Below are 22,105 nucleotides of genomic sequence, written 5' to 3' on the forward strand. Positions count from 1 at the left end.
AACGCGTTTCGCGGGCACAGTCCAGCTTCATCAGGCAATTATTGGAGAAACTCAAAGAAGTCTGTAGCGTGGCCAAGAGCCTCAGTGGAGCTTTTAAAAAAATTTATTTTTGATATAAATTAACAAATTCCTGTCTGTATTTCCTTAAGGGAGGTAAGTCTACCACTTCCCACTTTTAAACGGATTTTAGACTTTTTATCCTACTTTGGCGCCTCTGTTCAAAAATTTCAAACATTGTCTAGTTAACCCTTTGTGGCAGGGTGTTTTCTTCATACCTACAGAGTGACTTCTTAAAGCAATCCTGCACTGAAAATTAAAAGTCAAAATAAACATACACAAGTCATACTTACCTCCCGTGTAGTCTACTCCTCAGTATCTTTCTCCTCTTCCGCGTCCCGTTTGTCCACTGTGATCAAGGGAATTCTCCGTCCTCCATTTTGAAAATGGCCATTACCCCATAACAGCTTTCTGGTCAGAACACTGTTAAACTGTAACATCGCCCACTTGAGCCATCGGGAAACATGGACATTACCTGGCACATCAGTTTTCCTCTCAGCTATAACTGACAGCAACTGATATATTTCAGATCTGACAAAATGTTGTCAGAACTGGAATGAATCACTGTAAGAAGAAAATGGTGAGCTTCTGAGAGGAACTGATGGCAAGGTAACTATGTAATGTTCATTTGACGTTACCTCATGTGTTTATTTTAAATAATTTTACTCCGTTCAGTTTCCTTTTAAACCTGAGGGGGGTCAGGTAAGAATTCACCCCACCTGTGCATACAGTGGTTGCCTGTGTGATGATCTATGTTTGTGAGCATATTTTCACATTCTATGTTTAACATATTGTGAATCTTGAAGATACTACACAATATTGGGCTCTCGGTTTTCCCCTTTTTTGTCTTACAAGGCAACTGGTATTGTTTAACAGGAAATAAATATGGCTGCCTTGATATCCCTCTCACTTCATGTTTCCTTTAAAGTGGACCTGAACTCTTTCACTGGACAAAAAGAAAACAGAGGAATGCATCCTGTATGTATTTAGAGAGTTTAGCCTGTGTAATCCCCCCTCATTTGTGTCTAATTACAAATTGTAATTTGATCTCCCCGTGTCACATGACTGCCTTTTGAAAGCACAGAATGTAAACAATATGTCTGCTTCCATGAATCAGGAAGTAGAAACTGTACAGATTTATTTTAGGATTTGTATCAGATGTAACAAAGAAATGTCATTTGTTTAAAGAGGAACTCCAGTGAAAATAATGTAATAAAAAAGTGTTTCCTTTTTACAATAATTATGTATAAATGATTTAGTCAGTGTTTGCCCATTGTAAAATCTTTTAAATCCCTGATTTACATTAGGACATTTATCACATGGTGACATTTTTACAGCTGGCAAGTGATGTAGCTGCTGCATGCTTTTTTGGCAGTTGGAAACAGCGGTAAACAGCTATTTCCCACAATGCAACAAGGTTCACAGACAGGAAACTGCCAGGAGTACCACGATCTTCAGAGTTTCTTGTAGGAGGGGGTTTCACCACAATATCAGTCATACAGCGCCCCCCGATGGTCTGTTTGTGAAAAGGAATACATTTCTCATGTAAAAGGGGGTATCTGCTACTGATTGGAATGAAGTTCAATTCTTGGTCGGAGTTTCTCTTTAATTATGCTGTTGTGTATCTTTTAGAGCAGAGAGGACATTCTGAGATCAGGTCCACTTTAAATGTTTGGAGACAAAGCCACTGCTTTTAAAAGATTCCAGATTGTTGATTATTTTTCCACAGACAAATAAGGACATTGTGAGAGAATGGAAGGCATTGTGGAGACTGTAGAAAACGTCCACACCTGAATAACAGAAGCAACACGATCCCCCCCGCTTGACATATATACCATTAAAGGCTCCGCTTTCACCTCACGCAATGACAGCAGCAGGTATAGATGGCGGCCACACAAGCTTCAGCCTCTAATGCAGGTTAAACGCGCTATAATATGTTTAATTTGGACACGATGCCAAGACGCTCGTCCGGACCCGGGATTAAGACTAATGAGCACCGCAAAGCCATATTGTGTCTAGGAGGGCGTTTTGGTGATTTACAGAGGCAATAAACACAGGCAGACGAGGAACACGGCCTGCGGAGGGCCGCTCAATAGATGCTTGTGCAGATTTCCCTGACGGACGGGGTTATATTCAGCGGAATTGCAGAACATTCAGAAACTTAGCGTTACACGGCGGGAACACAAGACAAATACACAGGCTGTTCCTGCGCCCGTTGCCTAGCAGCAGCTACCAAAAACATTATACAGGAGGCACAATAATTTCCAGATGGGGGAATTGTATTTGAGTTGCCTAAAGAGACGCTGGATTCAGGTGCCAGCCCGCCGAACCCCCCCCCCCCCCCTTACATCGATGGCAGACTTTTACGGCATTGCACTGAGATCGCCAGATTACCCACCACTACTGCGCAAGTTTTTGACACCATTTTTGAGGGATCCGACTTGTTTACACACGAGGAAAACTTTTTGAATTGCTGGATTGCAAAGATTTGCATAGCACAAGATTGCAATGCAATTTTTCTGCGCTACTATACATTCTAAACGAGTGCAAACGCAGCAAACAATGCACCAGGACCAACTATGCAATCAGCTAAACTTTCACAGTAACCAAGCAGCTTGGTGACCCAAAACCACAAGGAGAGTATAGGGGACTAAAAGAGACCAAAAAGCCCTCCTACTAAAAAGCAACACTTAGGTAATCCCGAAGTGAGTTCGGGGTAAGCCGCCGCGGAGGATTTCTCAGGCCCTGGTGGGCCGATTTGCATAATTTTTTTTGTTACACGCAGCTAGCACTTTGCTAGCTGCGTGTACTACCCGATCGCCGCCGCTCCGTGCCGATTCGCCGCTACCCGCCGAGCGCCCACCCCAGACCCCTTGCTCAGCCTGGCCAGTCACCGCCAGGCTACACTCAGGGGTGGATTGGGACTCCCCCAGATGCCATGACGTCGATGACTTCATCCCGATCGTCGCCATGGCGATGGGGGAAGCCGAACAGGAAATCCTGTTCCAAACGGGATTTCCTGTTTGCTCTTTATCGCCGGAGGCGAACCGAAAGGGGTGGGGGGATGCCGCTGCACAGCGGCTATCATGTAGCTAGCGCTAGGCTAGCTACATGATTTAAAAAAATAAAACAAAAAGTGCTGCGCCGCCCCCTGGCGATTTTATTGTAACGCCAGGGGGGGTTAAAGGACATCCGAGGTGAAAATAAACAAAGGAGATAAATAATTGTATATCATCCTTCTTATAAAAATGACTTTTTTTTGTAATCCCATAATTTTATTTTATATTTAAATCTACTTTTTAAGTTTTTTCTGTTTCGTGACATCTTCTCAATGACACATTCATTGAAGTATGCCAGAGCTAAAATCTCTGAACTATTGACACTTTTTTAAATCTCTTACCTGCTCTCAGAAGCCATTTACTGTCAGGAAAGTGTTTTAGGGCTGCAATTCCTTATCACTGAGGGCTCGTTTCCACTATCGCGAATCCGCATGCGTCCAACGCATGCGGATTCGCACATGTAATGCAAGTGGATGGGCCTGTTTCCACCGTAGCGTTGTTGAAGTGCGTTTTTTTCAGCGGTGAAAAAACGCACAAAAGAGCAGCAGAATTTGCCTGCGAGTGGAATGCATGGGAATCGCAGGCAATGTATTTAATAGGGAAATCGCATGCGTTTTTCTGACGCTTTTTTTACGCGATTCCGCATAGGAACCAATGTAAATTAACACAGGCAGTGACATGGTTAAAAACGCATATAGCCTAACCGCATGCGTAATCGCGTAAAATAACGCGTAAAAAAACCGCACCTGCATGCGATTTCATCAGCGGTGGAATCCAGGCGATTCCGCACCGCAATAGTGGAAACGAGCCCTGAGAGTTATGCTGTAGTCTGACCTGGTCCCAACCCCGACAGAAACTGTAATTTGCATACCTGATTCTTAACTCTTTCAGGCAAAGAAAGAATAAAGCATCACTGCCTCGTTATTTGTGTGCTAGGCACTGTACATACACATGTCTATCTCATCATGTCACCTGTCACCTCGGGTATCCTTTAAAAAGAACATCTGTGGTTACCCACAATGCAGCGCTACTGATGAGGAGGACCAAAAGTCCGAAACAGGCTGTCTGCATGTTGGGTTGATGTGGCTCTGTAAAATGTAAAGCTATAGGCTTGTTAGATACCAGCGGTACTGGATGTAAGCCTGGCTTCAGGAGCATAAAGAGATCATTTGCATATTCAGTAGTGGTGCATTGTGGGAAACCACAGTCGCTCACTTTAAGCTGAATTATTGTAAATTCCTTCTGTTTTAAGAAGGCAAACCAACCTAAAATTGCACCGCAATCACATTGCACTAATGGAAAAGTGCCGTGTGATTTCTATTCGTTTTGCGATCTGCAAGCGATCAGAATTGCATCGCAATATGCCATCAGGAGAAAACAGCCTTTAACCTGCCTGGCGTTCTGATAAGATCACCAGGGAGGCTGCGGGAGGGTTTTTTTTAATAAAAAAAATATTTCATGCAGCCAACTGAAAGTTGGCTGCATGAAAGCCCACTAGAGGGCGCTCCGGAGGCGTTCTTCCGATCGCCTCCGGCGCCCAGAATAAACAAGGAAGGCCGCAATGAGCGGCCTTCCTTGTTTTGCTTCCCTCGTCGCCATAGCGACGAGCGGAGTGACATCATGGACGTCAGCCGACGTCCTGACGTCAGCCGCCTCCGATCCAGCCCTTAGCGCTGGCCGGAACTTTTTGTTCCGGCTACGCTGGGCTCAGGCGGCTGGGGGGACCCTCTTTCGCCGCTGCTCGCGGCGGATCGCCGCAGAGCGGCGGCGATCAGGCAGCACACGCGGCTGGCAAAGTGCCGGCTGCGTGTGCTGCTTTTTACTTGAGCCAAATCGGCCCAGCAGGGCCTGAGCGGCAGGCTCCGGCGGTACTGGACGAGCTGAGCTCGTCCAGACCGCCCAGCAGGTTAACATTAAAACAACTATTGACTTTTGTTTTACAAAAGCCACAAAATTGTGCAGTAGGAACGGTCAATGAGATTCTGGTAAACTGAAGCATGGCACATCGTTTTTTAAATAGATACCATCAGGGAATTGATTGAAAATCGATCGAACCGCAGAATTGCGCTGTTCAGTGCAATGCAACGGTAAGGCCCATTGATTGTCCCTGGATCCTACCCTGCCCCTAATAGAGCTAGATTTTCCATCCTGACCGAGCGACGCTTTCGATCAATTTCGGTCAAAATCGATCAAATCAAACATTTAAAGGAATCGATTCCCATCTGAGTGATCGAATCTGCAGGGTCAGACTTGCTGCAGATAGGTAGGGAAAGCATTAGCTAGGCCTGTGTTCTTGTTGCTCACTAGCTGTAAAAGCAAACATCCCTTTTGAGGGCTAGCACATCGGTCTCCTGTGTGTTTTTTTTTGTGTGTGACACTCCATAGCCCACTGACACCCAGAGCTGTGTGCACACTACTACTGTTGCCTCATTAAGTTGCAGCCACAGAACAATGCATTATTATTTCACTGTATTCTGATAGTACTATTGCATTTCTCTGTGTGTGACACTTTACAGCCCACTGACACCCAGAGCTGTGCATAATGTGATTTCTGCCCTTTAGGGATTAAAACTCGACTCTGCGTTAACTCCGTGATTTTTGGTGGGACTTTTGGCATGGATCCCCCTCCGGCATGCCACAATCCAGGTGTTGGGGCCCTTGAAACAACTTTTCCATCACTTTTATAGCCAGAAACAGTCTTTGTAGGTTTTTAAATTCACCTGCCCATTGAAGTCTATCACGATTCACCAGTTCGCGAATATTTTTTCGAAAGCTCGCATTCGCCAATGGAAACGTTTATGTTTGCGAGATCTCTGACAAAGAGCTTTTGGCTGGGTTTCCAGTATAAGCAGGTCTGGAAGCATGTGAGGCGTATGTGGCGCGGATGTTCTGCAGGTGCGAAGCGCGAATATTGCCAGAGTCTGGCCAGCCCTGGCTTCCTCTACAGGCCCTATTAGCACAAATAACACGATCTCCCATCACGCCGTCTCCTCCCTCCGCGCTCCATTTCCTACCAGCGATTAATATGTAATAAAGGTACGGCGGGCCGGCTGGTCTCTCTTACGGCAGCCGATGCTGAGTGCTGGATTTATAGGCCTATTACAGAAGCCTTTTCCTGGCACTGAAACGCATTTTACGGTCGGGGTCGGGAAACAAACGTCTTGCTTCTACGAGTGGGGGGCTGATTCTAGCAGGTGCGCGGCTGCTGGCAAGGTGAGAGGTGATAACTCACATACGCGGAGAGCCAGGCCGGGACGCACGGTTTATGGAAAGGCGACAGTAATACCTTGTGCTACTGCGAGCCGCCGAGTGAGCCCCGCGAATGTACGGTCTATCCTCCCGCCAGGCCGAGCAGGAAATCACTGCCGTAAATCTGCCATAGCACCTGATATTGCCGGAGCAGCAGCACCTGAAACCCCCAGAAGGGAATAAGGCAAAACGGACTGTGAGCCAAACGCTTAACGTCAGCAGCAAAAGAAGCGACTGCAACAGGCCGGCGTCTAGCGGTGAAACACGGCTGGCCAGAGCCCTGCATGAAACGTCTGGCATAATATATAAAGGTAAATATGGCCATCAGACTATGACAGGCCAGGGGATTGTTTGTGTAAGGTGTCCCCATCTTCTGCATACAACTAAACAAGAAACCCGACAGGCCAGACATATTCAGCTGATAACTTTGTGCTCTAGGGTGGCTTATACCTTTCTACCTCTCTCCATAGGACAGTACATGCAGCCTCCTGTCTCTCTTCCCCTCTCCATAGGACAGTACATGCAGCCTCCTGCCTCTCCTCCCCTCTCCATAGGGCAGTACATGCAGCCTCCTGCCTCTCCTCCCCTCTCCATAGGGCAGTACATGCAGCCTCCTGCCTCTCTTCCCCTCTCCATAGGACAGTACATGCAGCCTCCTGCCTCTCCTCCCCTCTCCATACAACAGTACATACAGCCTTACTGCCTCTCCTTCCCTCTCCATAGGACAGTACATGCAGCCTCCTGCCTCTCCTCCCCTCTCCATAGGACAGTACATGCAGCCTCCTGCCTCTCCTCCCCTCTCCGTAGGACAGTACATGCAGCCTCCTGCCTCTCCTCCCCTCTCCATAGGACAGTACATGCAGCCTCCTGCCTCCCCTCCCCTCTCCATAGGACAGTACATGCAGCCTCCTGCCTCTCCTCCCCTCTCCATAGGACAGTACATGCAGCCTCCTGCCTCTCCTCCCCTCTCCATAGGACAGTACATGCAGCCTCCTGCCTCTCCTCCCCTCTCCATAGGACAGTACATGCTGCCTCCTGCCTCTCCTCCCCTCCCCTCTCCATAGGACAGTACATGCAGCCTCCTGCCTCCTCCCCTCTTCATAGTACAGTACATGCAGCCTCCTGTCTCTCCTCCTTTCTCCATAGTGCAGTACATGCAGCCTCCTGCCTCTCCTCCCCTCTCCATAGGACAGTACATGCAGCCTCCTGCCTCTCCATACGACAGTACATGCAGCCTCCTACTCCTCCTCCCCTCTCCATAGGGCAATACATGCACCCTCCTACTCTTCCTCCCCTCTCCATAGGACAGTACATGCAGCCTCCTGCCTCTCCATACGACAGTACATGCAGCCTCCTACTCCTCCTCTCCTCTCCATAGGGCAATACATGCACCCTCCTACTCTTCCTCCCCTCTCCATAGGACAGTACATGCAGCCTCCTGTCTCTCCTCCCCTCTCCATACGACAGTACATGCAGCCTCCTACTCCTCCTCCCCTCTCCATAGGACAGTACATGCAGCCTCCAGCCTCTCCTCCCCTCTCCATAGGACAGTACATGCAGCCTCCTGCCTCTCCTCTCCATAGGACAGTACATGCAGCCTCCTGTCTCTCCTCCCCTCTCCATACGACAGTACATGCAGCCTCCTACTCCTCCTCCCCTCTCCATAGGACAGTACATGCAGCCTCCAGCCTCTCCTCCCCTCTCCATAGCACAGTACATGCAGCCTCCTGCCGCTCCTGCTGCCATCACCAGCCACGTGCTCCCGCTGCCTCTACCAGCCGTCCAGGGCCACCAGAGACCTCCCCATCACCGGGTGGCTGACCCCGACATATGCAGCTCAGGATTGCTGGGGTTGCCGGTCCCCCTCCACCACCGGGTCGCCCAGGGACCAGCAGGAGAACAAGGGACACCCTCCACATGCAGAGGAGGCCTGACTGCAGCGGCTCCCCCAGTCACCAGGGGAACGACCACGCTGCCACCATGTCAATGGAGGGCCTGTAAATGGAGGGCCTATGGCTGCCCCATCGCAGCCACAGAGAAGGTATGCTGCCCCTGGCCTGTCCATCACTGCTGCCCAGCCAGGGTGCTCCCCCCCGGCACTATGTCCACCATTGCTGCCCAGCCAAGGTGCCCCCCCAGCCTCATGTCCACCACTGCTGCCCAGCCAGGGTGCCCCCCTGGCCCTATGTCCACCAATGCCGCCCAGCCGGGGTGCCCCCTGGCCTCATGTCCACCCCTGCTGCCCAGCCAGGGTGGCCCCAGGCCCCACGTCCACCACTGCTGCCCAGTAAGGGTGCCCCCTGGCACCACAGGACCCCCACTGCGTCTGCACCCTCATTACCCAGCCGTGCGGACTTTGAAATTAGGAGCGCTTCTCCTCGAGCAACCTGGCTCAAGTGAACTCTGCCGTCTGCCTCCATCAAGATCCCCCTCCCCCCTCAGCTTCCTTTCTACTTTTCGTGGACAATCGGTAGCACCTGTCTAGTTGGGAGCGTGTCGCTGTGTAGCGTCCAGTGCCGAAAATGGCAGCGCTCATATCAGCTCTCAGGCTGCTCCTCCAGTCCCACTCTTTTTCTGTTCCTGCTATCGGTGTACGTTGCTATGTTGTATTACGTTAATCGTACGTGTATGCTGTAATGCTCTGTTTTTGCTTTTGTTTTTGCTTTTATTGTTTATACGTAGGTACCATGCTTACCTGTATACGACGCTCTGCTTAAATGTACACACAAACTGTAATGTTGTCCTATGTATGCTTGTCCAATGTCTACGTTTGTACCATGCTTAACCGTGCTATTTTCTTGTTTTTCATCAACGACCCTGTATGCGCCAAAACCAATTCCGGGTACAACCCACCGTTGTACTTGGCGAAATAAATTCTGATTCTGATTCTCCTCTCCATAGGACAGTACATGCAGCCTCCTGCCTCTCCTCCCCTCTCCATAGGACAGTACATGCAGTCTCCTGCCTCTCCTCCCCTCTCCATAGGACAGAACATGCAGCCTCCTGCTTCTCCTCCCCTCTCCATAGGACAGTGCATGCAGCCTCCTGCCTCTCCCCCTCTCCATAGGACAGTACATGCAGCCTCCTGCCTCTCCTCCCCTCTCCATAGGACAGTACTTGCAGCCTCCTGCCTCTCCTCCCCTCTCCATAGGACAGTACATGCAGCCTCCTGCCTCTCCTCCCCTCTCCATAGGACAGTACATGCAGCCTCCTGCCTCTCCTCCCCTCTCCATAGCACAGTACATGCAGCCTCCTGCCTCTCCTCCCCTCTCCATAGGACAGTACATGCAGTCTCCTGCCTCTCCTCCCCTCTCCATAGGACAGAACATGCAGCCTCCTGCCTCTCCTCCCCTCTCCATAGGACAGTACATGCAGCCTCCTGCCTCTCCTCCCCTCTCCATAGGACAGTACATGCAGCCTCCAGCCTCTCCTCCCCTCTCCATAGCACAGTACATGCAGCCTCCTGCCTCTCCTCTCCATAGGACAGTACATGCATCCTCCTGCCTCTCCTCCCCTCTCCATAGGACAGTACATGCAGCCTCCTGCCTCTCCTCCCCTCTCCATAGGACAATCCATGCAGCCTCCAGCCTCTCCTCCCCTCTCCATAGGACAGTACATGCAGCCTCCTGCCTCTCCTCCCCTCTCCATAGGACAGTACATGCAGCCTCCTGCCTCTCCTCCCCTCTCCATAGGACAGTACATGCAGCCTCCTGCCTCTCCTCCCATCTCCATAGGACAGTACATGCAGCCTCCAGCCTCTCCTCCCCTCTCCATAGGACAGTACATGCAGCCTCCTGCCTCTCCTAGCCTCTCCATAGGACAGTACATGCAGCCTCCTGCCTCCTCCCCTCTCCATAGGACAGTACATGCATCCTCCTGCCTCTATTCCCCTCTCCTTAGGACAGTACATGCAGCCTCCTGCCTCCTCCCCTCTCCATAGGACAGTACATGCAGCCTCCTGCCTCTATTCCCCTCTCCATAGGACAGTACATACAGCCTCCTACTCCCCCCCCCCCTCTCCATAGGACAGTAAATGCAGCCTCCAGCATTTCCTCTCCATTCCACTCTATAGCACAGTACATGCATCCTCCTGCCTCTCCTCTCCACAGTACAGTACATTTAGCCTCCTCCCCTCTCCTCTCCACAGTACAGTACATGCATTCTCCTTTCTACCCTCCCCTCTCCATGGGACAGAACATGCAGCCTCCTCCCCTCTCCTCTCCACAGTATAGTTTATGTATCCTCCTTTCTCTCCCCTTTCTATAGCACAGTACAGTATATGTATCCTCCTTCCTCTCCCCTTTCTATAGCACAGTACAGTATATGTATCCTCCTTCCTCTCCCCTTTCTATAGCACAGTACAGTATATGCATCCTCCTGCCTCTCCCCTTTCTATAGCACAGTACAGTATATGCATCCTCCTGCCTCTCCCTTTATATAGCACAGTACAGTTTATGTATCCTTCTTCCTCTCCCCTTTCTATAGCACAGTACAGTATATGTATGCTCCTGCCTCTCCCCTTTCTATAGCACAGTACAGTTTATGTATCCTCCTGCCTCTCCCCTTTCTATAGCACAGTACAGTATATGTATGCTCCTGCCTCTCCCCTTTCTATAGCACAGTACAGTTTATGTATCCTCCTTCCTCTCCCCTTTCTATAGCACAGTACAGTATATGCATCCTCCTGCCTCTCCCCTTTCTATAGCACAGTACAGTATATGCATCCTCCTGCCTCTCCCTTTATATAGCACAGTACAGTTTATGTATCCTTCTTCCTCTCCCCTTTCTATAGCACAGTACAGTTTATGTATCCTCCTTCCTCTCCCCTTTCTATAGCACAGTACAGTATATGTATCCTCCTGCCTCTCCCCTTTCTATAGCACAGTACAGTATATGTATCCTCCTGCCTCTCCCCTTTCTATAGCACAGTACAGTATATGCATCCTCCTGCCTCTCCCTTTATATAGCACAGTACAGTTTATGTATCCTCCTTCCTCTCCCCTTTCTATAGCACAGTACAGTATATGCATCCTCCTGCCTCTCCCCTTTCTATAGCACAGTACAGTATATGCATCCTCCTGCCTCTCCCTTTATATACCACAGTACAGTTTATGTATCCTTCTTCCTCTCCCCTTTCTATAGCACAGTACAGTATATGTATCCTCCTGCCTCTCCCCTTTCTATAGCACAGTACAGTACAGTATATGCATCCTCCTGCCTCTCCCCTTTCTATAGCACAGTACAGTTTATGTATCCTCCTGCCTCTCCCCTTTCTATAGCACAGTACAGTATATGTATCCTCCTGCCTCTCCCCTTTCTATAGCACAGTACAGTATATGTATGCTCCTGCCTCTCCCCTTTCTATAGCACAGTACAGTTTATGCATCCTCCTTCCTCTCCCCTTTCTATAGCACAGTACAGTATATGCATCCTCCTGCCTCTCCCCTTTCTATAGCACAGTACAGTATATGCATCCTCCTGCCTCTCCCCTTTCTATAGCACAGTACAGTGTATGTATCCTCCTGCCTCTCCCCTTTCTATAGCACAGTACAGTTTATGTATCCTCCTGCCTCTCCCCTTTCTATAGCACAGTACAGTTTATGTATCCTCCTGCCTCTCCCCTTTCTATAGCACAGTACAGTTTATGTATCCTCCTTCCTCTCCCCTTTCTATAGCACAGTACAGTATATGTATCCTCCTGCCTCTCCCCTTTCTATAGCACAGTACAGTTTATGTATCCTCCTTCCTCTCCCCTTTCTATAGCACAGTACAGTATATGTATCCTCCTGCCTCTCCCCTTTCTATAGCACAATACATGTTCCCCTACAGACAGTTCGTTCCATCACTGCTCAGGAACCACCAATCATTTTAAAGTGCAGTTTTCACTCAAGGACACGTCTTATGAAGTATTTGCTTTATCCTCATTCACCTCAGTTGCTAACATTTCACTTTAATTAGAATTAATGGAGACTAACCATCCACCTCCGCCACCTCTGCGGAGTCCCCTTTGGCGTCTTTATGCTGCCCTTCAGCAACCTTCACAGCAACCGCTCTACAGATGGCTCCCAGCTTCCGCTCCAGAGATCGGACCCCAGCCTCGCGTGTGTACCTGTCAGGGACAGACAACAATAATCGGTGTAAGGAAATCCGCTAATGATGCTCGACTGTTGCCGACAGAAAAAATACAAGCTCTTCAGGTCAGATCTATACGGATTTCTACAAACAATATTTCAGCTTTCTTACCTTAGTTTTGATGCACAGCTATTCCACAGGGTTCCTAACAGTTGTGTAGGAAGAGCTGAAGTGTCTCCCACACTGAGCAGGCATTCATTCATGTAGGAAAATGGGAGTTACTGGGTAGTCTGTAATTCAGAGAGTGCTCTCCATACATCCCAATAGGAGGTGTGGCTGAGTGGGAGGGATGGAAACTGGCAGGTAGAAAATACCCCTGAGTGGGAGGAATACTGAGTGACAGCTTGGCCACACCCCCTCCTTAGATCTGAGTGGGAGGAATACTGAGTGACAGCTTGGTCCCACCCCCTCCTCAGATTTGAGTGAGACGGCTACTAAGTGACAACTTGGCCTCGCCCCCTAATTAAATCTGAGTGGGAGGAATACGAAGTGACAGCTTGGCCCCACCCCCTCCTCAGATTTGAGTGAGAGGGCTACTCAGTGACAACTTGGCTTCACCCCCTAATTACATCTGAGTGGGAGGAATACTGAGTGACAACTTGGCCTCACCCCCTAATTAGATCTGAGTGGGAGGAATACTGAGTGAGAGCTTGGCCCCACCCCCTCCTCAGATTTGAGTGAGGGATGATACTGAGTCACAGCTTGGCCACACCCCCTCCTTAGATCTGAGTGAGGGTGATACTGAGTGACAGCTTGGCCACACCCCCTCAGATCTGAGTGGGAGGAATACTGAGTGACAGCTTGGCCACATCCACTCCTTAGATTTGAGTGACGGTGATACTGAGTGACAGCTGGGCCACACCCCCTTCTTAGATCTGAGTGGGAGGGATATGGAGGTACAGCTGGGCCACACCCCCTCAGATCTGAGTGAGAGGGATACTGAGTGACAACTTGGCCTCACCCCCTAATTAAATCTGAGTGGGGGGAATACTAAGTGACAGCTTGGCCAAACCCCACCTTAGACCAGAGTGGGAGGAATACTGAGTGACAGCTTGGCCCCACCCCCTCCTCAGATTTGAGTGAGGGATGATACTGAGTCACAGCTTGGCCACACCCCCTCCTTAGATCTGAGTGAGGGTGATACTGAGTGACCGCTTGGCCACACCCCCTCAGATCTGAGTGAGGGTGATACTGAGTGACAGCTTGGTCAAACCCCTCCTTAGATCTGAGTGAGGGTGATACTGAGTGACAGCTTGGCCACATCCACTCCTTAGATTTGAGTGACGGTGATACTGACAGCTGGGCAACACCCCCTTCTTAGATCTGAGTGGGAGGGATATGGAGGTACAGCTGGGCCACACCCCCTCAGATCTGAGTGAGAGGGATACTGAGTGACAGATCAGCCACACTGTCACCTTAGATCTGAGTAAGAGAGATAGTGAGTGACAGCTTGGCCACACCCCCTCTTTAGATCTGAGTGAGAAGGATATGGAGTGACAGCTGGCTGGACCACACCCCCTACTTAGATCTGAGTGAGAAGGATATGGAGTGACAGCTGGGCCACACCCCCTCCTTAAATCTGAGTGTTAAACAGTTTTTTGTACAAACATTGCAATTTTTGCAACATAAACAGGAAAATATCTTCTGCACCAATTCCCAGAGAATCAGCTTCTCAGCCTGAAACACTCGACTGACTGTCTGTATGGCATATGCTTTGACGAAGGGTCCCAGTGACTCTGAAACGATGCCCTTTGTTGACATGGAAGACACAGAAGCACTCTGACTGTGCTGACCATACTGTCCTGTTAACTGGGGATTGCCGAATCCTGTTGCACACTAGGCCCTTTTGCCTCAAAATCACTTTTTCTACTTCCTTTTTAGTCACATGGGTATGCAGGGGGCAGCTGAGGCCACACCCCCTGCTGGCTGACAGCCTATCACTGCTGTGCCTCTCTAGAAGGAAGGTGTAGAAAAAGTATTAAAAGAAAACTGTCATTTCACCAGCTGGTATGGAATACAAACCCCCTTTACATCAGAGTGAATACAGCGCAGTAGGCCCCTCCCTCACCTGGTGATGATATCCAGAGTGGTCTCCGGTGGTATCTGGACTTGCTGCGGGGTCAGTCCATGCTGGGTCAGCTGCTTAGTGATCAGATGTCGGTGAGCGATCTCCACCTTCTCTTCCTGGCTGTAGCCTATAGAGAGTCAGCGTCAATCATCAGGTCAGTATGACAGGTCAGGTCAGAGGTCAAGAGACAGAATAATGCTATGTCATATTTCATTCCAGGAAGTCATCAGCAGACTCAGCCGCCCAACAGGGAGTCCTCGTTCCACGCCGCCTGAGGTTTTCCCTACTATCTGCGGGGGAGAGTGGAGTGTGCAGTCCAAAGAACAGGGCAGAGAAATGGCTTCTCTGTTCTGCACTTTTCTCCCATTGGCCTTGATGCATGAAACTGCACTAAATACAATACCATGGACACACAGCGTGAGTTAATATTACTGCGTTATATCAGTGTAGCGAGTGCGTGTAACTGCCGCACGATGAGCTCATAATGTGACGGTGGTAACGCGCGGCAGTAACAAACGCAAGCTACGCTGATATAGCCGCGCGCTGTGTGCGGTAATATTAACCCACGCTCTGTGTGCGCAGTATGTTTAGTGCAGTTTTTTGCAGTAAGCTGAGAGAGATAGTCAGAGATGGCCAAACCTGTTGGTTTTGATTGACCTAATTACCAGCTGCATACAATTTGCCCTAAATTTGTATTGAAGACAAAACTGACATCTCATTGACTATTGCTAATCTCAGATGAGTAGAGGTAGACAAGACACAGAACATTTATATTGTGTTTTTCTCCTGGCCGACTCAAAGCGACAGAGTTACAGCCACTAGGGAATGCTCAGGAGGCAGTAGCAGTGTTAAGGAGTCTTGCTCAAGGTCTCAACAGGTGCTGGCTTACTGAACAGGCAGAGCCGAGACTCGCACCAAGGGCACCAGTGTCTGATGCAGAGCCCTTAACCAGTACACTATCCAGCCACTGCTGGGTAGGACCCTGCACACCAATTGGTTTAAAGGACACCTGAGGCAAAAATAAACTAATGAAATAAACCATTGTATCTATCTTCCTTCTCCAAAAATGACTTTTTAAGATATTCCACAGATTTATTTTATGTTTAAATCTACTTTATAAGTTTTAGCTCAATGACACATTCATTGAAGTATGCCAGAGCTAAAATATATGAACCATTCACCCTTTTTATCTCTTTCCTGCTCTCAGAAGCCATTTTCTGCTAGGAAAGTGTTTTATCGTTGCAATTTCTTATCAGCGAGGGTCACACTGTAGTCACTTTCTGTCTGAGTCAGGACTGAGTCTGCCACTTACATACTTGATGTTTAACTCTTTCAGGCAGAGAAAGGAAAAAAGGAACACAGCATGGTTATTTGTGTACTTGGCACTGTACATACACATGTGTATCTCATCATGTCACACGTCACTTCGGGTATCCTTTATGGCCTGATGCGAAGCCGCTATAAACTGGAAGGTGGATGGTATCACCTGATAATAGCAGGTAAGTACAAGTTTTCTGGCAAGCGCTCAGAGTTTTAGTAGTAGTAGAAGTAGAGACTTTACTAACCCAAAATTTGAGAACCGCTGAAGGTCCCCTTTATAAAGGCAAGACAAGGAATATATCGAAGACAGTCTAGGTGCCGGCCGGACATTTTCTCAAGTGTGTTGTGTAAGCTTCAATCCCCACTGAGTGTCCAGTTGTCTATGATGTGTTACTTGTGTTGCCTTGAAAAAAAACCCTCACGGGTTCCCAAATTCTAGAACAACAAAAACACAGCTTCTACTAAAGCTTGGAGTGCTTGCTAGAAACCTTGCATATATTCTCCTGCAGAGCGCGAAGTACACCAACAGCCAAGGAAGGCAGCGGACACTCAAGAGTGAACTCCGTGGGGTCAGGTGTGTGTACCGGCCCATAATCTGATACCTCTGCCACAGTCTAGGGTCAATTTCTTGGTGGAAGGCACATGATCTACCAATATTTTTCTTGGAAGTGGGCATCAATTATTGGGAAGCTGAAATTGCAGTTGCGTAAGTGCTCCTCTCATGACTCTCAAAGACAACTTTCTGCGGAAAAATCCAGCTCAGTGGGCGGATCCCTTGCCTATCGTCCACAATGCCATCCAAGTCTGGATTGGCCAGTAAGGTGGGGCCATAGCTAGGGAGGCACCGTAAAGCGGAACTGAAGATAATCTAAAAATAAAGAGTTTCACTTACCTGGGGTTTCTGCAAGCTCCTTGCAGCCGTCCTGTCCCACGGCGCTCCTCAACGATCCTCCGTTCCCCGCCGCCAGCTAGCTTCATTACTCGACTTGTAAGTCGCGGGGCTGCCAAGCGTATCCTTTTCAAGCGTTCCCATCTGCAATAGCGCTATTGCGGACTGGAATGCGAAGAAGCATACGTGTGGCCAGAGCCGCACAGGTGCAGTGGCCCGACGGCGAAACCGAAAGTAGCTGGAGGTAGAACGGAGGATCATGGAGGACCGGAAAAGTGGCGGTTTACCCATAATCTGCCAAGCAAAATTACAATACTGTTTAGTCCGGCAATGTTCCCCAAGGTTGGCAGATCCCCCCCTCCACACACACCACGCTGACCATCCCCTTTTCCTGGCAAACAGCAGTAGGGGGAAAGGTCGTCCTTTAACCACCTAGATGATAGACAAGTCTGTAGATACAAAGTACGAAGGTTTGTTCATATTTACTGGGAAACTAGAAGTCAGCTGACAACGTGTAAATAGTGGCCTGAGAGCAATACTGGACAGATCCACTCAAGCTGAACTCACCTGGAACCTCGAGGACCTCCATCCGATCCAGAAGGGCAGGTGGAATGGTTGCGGTTGTGTTCGCGGTGGCAATGAACAAGACCTGGGATAGGTCAAAGGCCACATTCAGATAATGATCGGTGAAGCTGTGATTCTGCTCTGGGTCCAACACCTGAGAGAAAGACACAAAGGGTCGTAAAAAGCCTCCTCTAGCTCAGAAACACATTATAGAGCTGCCGTCAGGCTAATGAAGGCAAAAGACACAAGTTTTCTTAAATTCAGGGTCAGAGGTCAAAGCTAGCCTCTCACCTTCCCCCGAGGTATGAGTGTCTACCGCTACCTTTGCTGCTATATTAACGCAAGCGCCAGCCTTCCTGAGACACAGTTGAGAATTATGGGTAATCCACCACTTTTCAGAGACCCAATACCGCTGTGAGAAAAAGTAATTACACACTATGGAAATGCTTTATTTTTTAAATCTATCTCTCTGCACGTGAACCGCAATATGACACGCGGCAGGGGGAGGGGGAAGAAGCCAGGAAGCCTGCGCAGGCGCAGAGAAGACCCGCAGTCTTCCAGTTCCGGATTTTGATCCTGAGCTTTGGCTCGGGATCACTTTAAGGCCTCGTTCACATTGCGTTTCGATTGCGTTAGCACTGGACGTTTTTTGAAGCAAATTTTTTTTCCCTTCCGGCGATTTGTGTTCGTTGGACTTTTTGGTAAGCGTTTTTGCAGAGCGATTCCGTTTTTTCACTTCCTAACGTCAGTCAGGAAGTGACCTCTTTGATCCGGAAAAGAATAAATACAATGTATTTATTCTCAAAAACACAAACACAATCGCTGCACAAAGCGATTTTGTTAGCGTTTTGCGTTCTTCCTATACCTTCCATTGAAGCAAAATCGACCCCGAAAATGGTCCATGCAGCGCTTCTCTGAGCGGAAAGCGGACGGATCGCCCTAATCTGAACTAGCGCATAGGATAGCATGGTGTAAGCGCTTTCAGGGCAATTTTGAAAAATCGCAGGCGCTTAAAAAAAACAACCCAAAAACGCCTCCAGTGTGAATGAGCCCTAAATGGGTTCTGTGGATAGTAAACAAAAAACAAAACAAAAAGTGACATTTACCTGAGGATTCTATAGGCCCTCTGCAACTGTCATGTCCCGCGCCGTCCTCCTACAATCCTCCGTTTCCCGTTATTCGTCTAACGAGACTAATAGTGCGCGCTCCCGCTCGTGCCTCCGGGAGCTTACTGCACAGGCACAGTACGAGGTTTTCTCGTACTGCGCCTGCACAGCAAGCTCCGAGAGAAGCGAGCAGGAGCAAGAACGCGCGCGGCCACGGCCCCACAGCCGCAGTCTTGCTAGAGAGATAATCAGACTGGGACCGGTGGGTGTGTGTGGGGAGGGGGGGGGGCGGAGGACACCGCGGGACATGACAGCTACAGGGGTCAACAGAAGCCCCAGGCAAGTGTCTGTTTTTGTTTCTTTTTACTATCCACAGAATCCCTTTAATGTGCTTCAGAAAACAGGACTGTACTTGACCCGGTGAGTGATTAGCTCAGAGAAGCTCTTTTGCATAAATAACTGAAGTTTTTTTGAATTTTGTTTTCTAACTCTTCTTGTACTGGAAAATGATACTAATGTTAATGTTCTATTTGTTAGCTGTACTACCCATACAATTCATTATATCAAGTTTATTTTCACTGCAGGTTTGCTTTAAAAGGAATAAACGTATAAATGTTACTCTGTGGCCGACCCAGTAGCATTTATTTATTTATACATTTATTGTATTTATAAAGCACCAACATATTTTTGTTGAACTCCTGCTTCATGCTGCAAGATAGCTTCTGGAAGCCCAGGTAATACAATTTAATACATTAAAAGGAAAAGGGGGCAAGTGATTACTTAGGACAGATTCATTCTCACCCCGGCTGTAGCCAACATAACAGAAAACTAAGAGCAGCCTCTAAATATGGACGCTGTATGACAATGAACAATAACCATACTTGACAAGAGATCCCCAAGACGCCCCCGCCCTCCCCAGCACTGCCAGACAGGTCACTGACTGCGACAGACTCTAATCACACAATCTGTCATCAACGCGCTGAAAAGTTATGTGGGAAGGGAAACGGGTTCTGAAAATAGCAGCTGAACTTTCTGCTGCAAATCGTCACACGCTTCCTGTACCCTCAATGCTCGCAGTTCTCAGAGGCTGCAAAGACCCCGTCTAAGAGGCTGCATGGATACAGGATGGTTTCTGAAACACGGAAAGGAGAGACTTTTGCAGTAGTTCAAGTTTCTGTATTAATTAAAATGGAGGAAGGAGTCTTATAAGGTTACACACAGAAGATAGACGTTTATTATTATTTTTGTATTATTATTTAGTATTTATATACCACCAACATATTACTCAGAGCTGTACAGAGTATTTGACCTTGTCACTAACTGTCCCTCAGAGGGGCTCACAATCTATTCCCTACCACAGTCATATGTCTATGTATGTATCGTGTAGTGTATGTATTGTAGTCTAGGGCCACTTTAGGGGGAAGACAATTAACTTCTCTGTATGTTTTGGGGATGTGGGAGGAAACCAGAGTGCCCGGAGGAAACCCACACAGACACAGGGAGAGAACATACAAACTCCTTGCAGATGTTGACCTGGCGGGGATTCGAACTGGGGACCCAGCGCTGCAAGGTGAGAGAGCGCTAGCCACTACGCCACCGCGCTGCGCACAATGAACATTCAGGTGTCAGCTGCTTTTAGTCAGGGGGCCACACTTAATAAAATTTGCATGCGGTATGGGCAACTGCAAAAACTCATTTGTCACAATGCAAGCAGGGAGCACCCTTATTAGAATATTGGGCGTTTTGCTGCACACAGGGAAACGTGCGCCACCGCATTACGTTTTTACGTTGTCTTCCACTGTAATAAAAAAACAACCATTTTATTTAAATTTGTTTGCATTTATTGTGTATGTTTGTAATTCTATTGTATTTGCAAAATTAAAATCCACAACATTTTACCCCCAAAAAATTATGCGTGGAAAATACTAAGGGCCCGTTTCCACTTGAGCCGCACGCATCTGCAAGACACGCAGCGGCACTTCCGGGTCTGCGGGTAAGCAGAGGAATCGCATCAGCCGTCCCATGCATGGCTATGGGATTCGCAGCCTCCCGCACAACTTCGGATGGAAAAGCCGGACGAATCGCTTGCGCCATTACTTCCTATGGCAGAGTTTCACTGCGCGATTTGCCTGCGGGGAAACTCTGCGGGTTCGGCGCAGAAACCGCGCAAGTGGAAATGGGCCCTAACAGAAGTTCACACTACAAATGACGAACGCAATCGCTGAGTGGTTTTGTGAGCGATTATTTGAAGCGATTAATGTCGTTTTTTTGTGCGATTTGTGTTTTTTGCAAGCGATTCTGTAAGATATTTTTGTTTTGCGATTTTCTGTTTCTCACAGAAGTGAATGGAAATCGATTGGAAAAAGGATCGGAAAGTAAATCTGCCAAAAAAACTCATCGTGTATTCCCAGCATTAGTCATAGACCCAGAACAAGCATACAGATCAAGTGGTCCGACTGAATTAGCCGCATGCTTGTTTCTGGTGAGTGATTCATATGTTACTGATGCCGGAGAGATCAGCAGGACTGCCAGGCAACTGGTATTGTTCAAAAAGAAATAAATATTTATAACCCTCTCATTTCAGGGGTACTATAAATCTGTTGTACTGCTGCAAGGATGAAGAACACCAAAATCCGCTGAATGTTACCAGCTCTTACCTGCTCTAGCACTCTGCACTATTAGATATTGCCCAATATTCTCCCAGCTGTAGTTGCTACATTAGTACTATGTGATGCACTACAAACCTATGGCACCCCTCGAACATGCACTACTGCTGCCTGGGTTAGGTGATAAGAAAAGGGATAATATTTGGGGGGTAGGGGGTCAGGAAGCGGTAGGGGAGGAGTGTTATGATTAGACACCAGGAAGTGGTTAATGCTAAATGCTAAGGGGGAGGCGGTATTGGATAATGCATCAGGAAGAATAAATGCTGAGGGAATCAGGAGTGATAAGGTGCCCAATTTAAACTGGACCTGAACTCTTGCACAGAACTGAAGAAATACACAGAGAAATGCCCCCTGTGTGTATTTAGAGAGTTTAGCCTGTTTAATTCCACCTCATTTGTGTCTAATCACAAGTTGTAATCTGATCTCCCCCCTGTGTCACATGACTGGCACGGCAGAGATGGCAGTTAAGGCCATTTGAAAGCACAGGATGCTAACAATATGTCTGCTTCCATTAATCAGGAAGTAGAAACTGTGCAGATTTATTTTAGGAGTTGCATCAGGTGTAACAAAGAAATGTTTTTTGTTTTAAGGGTATTATGCTGTTGCGTAGGTTTTAGAGCAGAGAGGAGTTCTGAGTTCAAGTCCGCTTTATCGGTATGACAGTATGGAAACAAAGACGCTGGTAGGCATACATGGGGAAAAAGGTTGCCGCGGTAATTTGTGCGCCAGGAAAGCCGCTAGTAGACTATTGGTAAAATAACTGATAATTTGCAATTGGGCTCTATGAAAAATATCTGTAATTTTAACCTATATTTTAAAATTGCCTGACCTGACCGCATTTTCTCTTGCACCCGCCCTCTGTCAATGGCTAACTCTAACTGATTCCCTGCGCTGCAGCCTTTGCTGTTAAAAATCTCCTCCGCCAATATTGGCACAGTCTAATAACACTAATTTTTTGGCGTAGATCTCGTAACACATGTAGAGGTTTTCATAGT

The 22,105-nt window shown here is 48.2% G+C and overlaps 1 protein-coding gene across 1 annotated transcript in view; it reads right to left on the reverse strand.

Annotated features, from left to right (window-relative positions):
- Window positions 1-22,105, reverse strand: part of LONP2 (lon peptidase 2, peroxisomal) — a 162,867-nt gene that overhangs the window by 67,243 nt on the left and 73,519 nt on the right. Inside the window, exons 7-9 of the mRNA XM_068260949.1 lie at window positions 17,342-17,492; window positions 14,566-14,692; window positions 12,341-12,474 (exon numbers count right to left, since the gene is read on the reverse strand). Of these exons, the coding sequence (XP_068117050.1) occupies window positions 12,341-12,474; window positions 14,566-14,692; window positions 17,342-17,492 (412 nt within the window). The remainder of the gene's footprint in view (window positions 1-12,340; window positions 12,475-14,565; window positions 14,693-17,341; window positions 17,493-22,105) is intronic.

Source organism: Hyperolius riggenbachi, chromosome 11 (assembly GCF_040937935.1).
Source record: "Hyperolius riggenbachi isolate aHypRig1 chromosome 11, aHypRig1.pri, whole genome shotgun sequence".
Lineage (NCBI taxonomy): Eukaryota > Metazoa > Chordata > Amphibia > Anura > Hyperoliidae > Hyperolius > Hyperolius riggenbachi.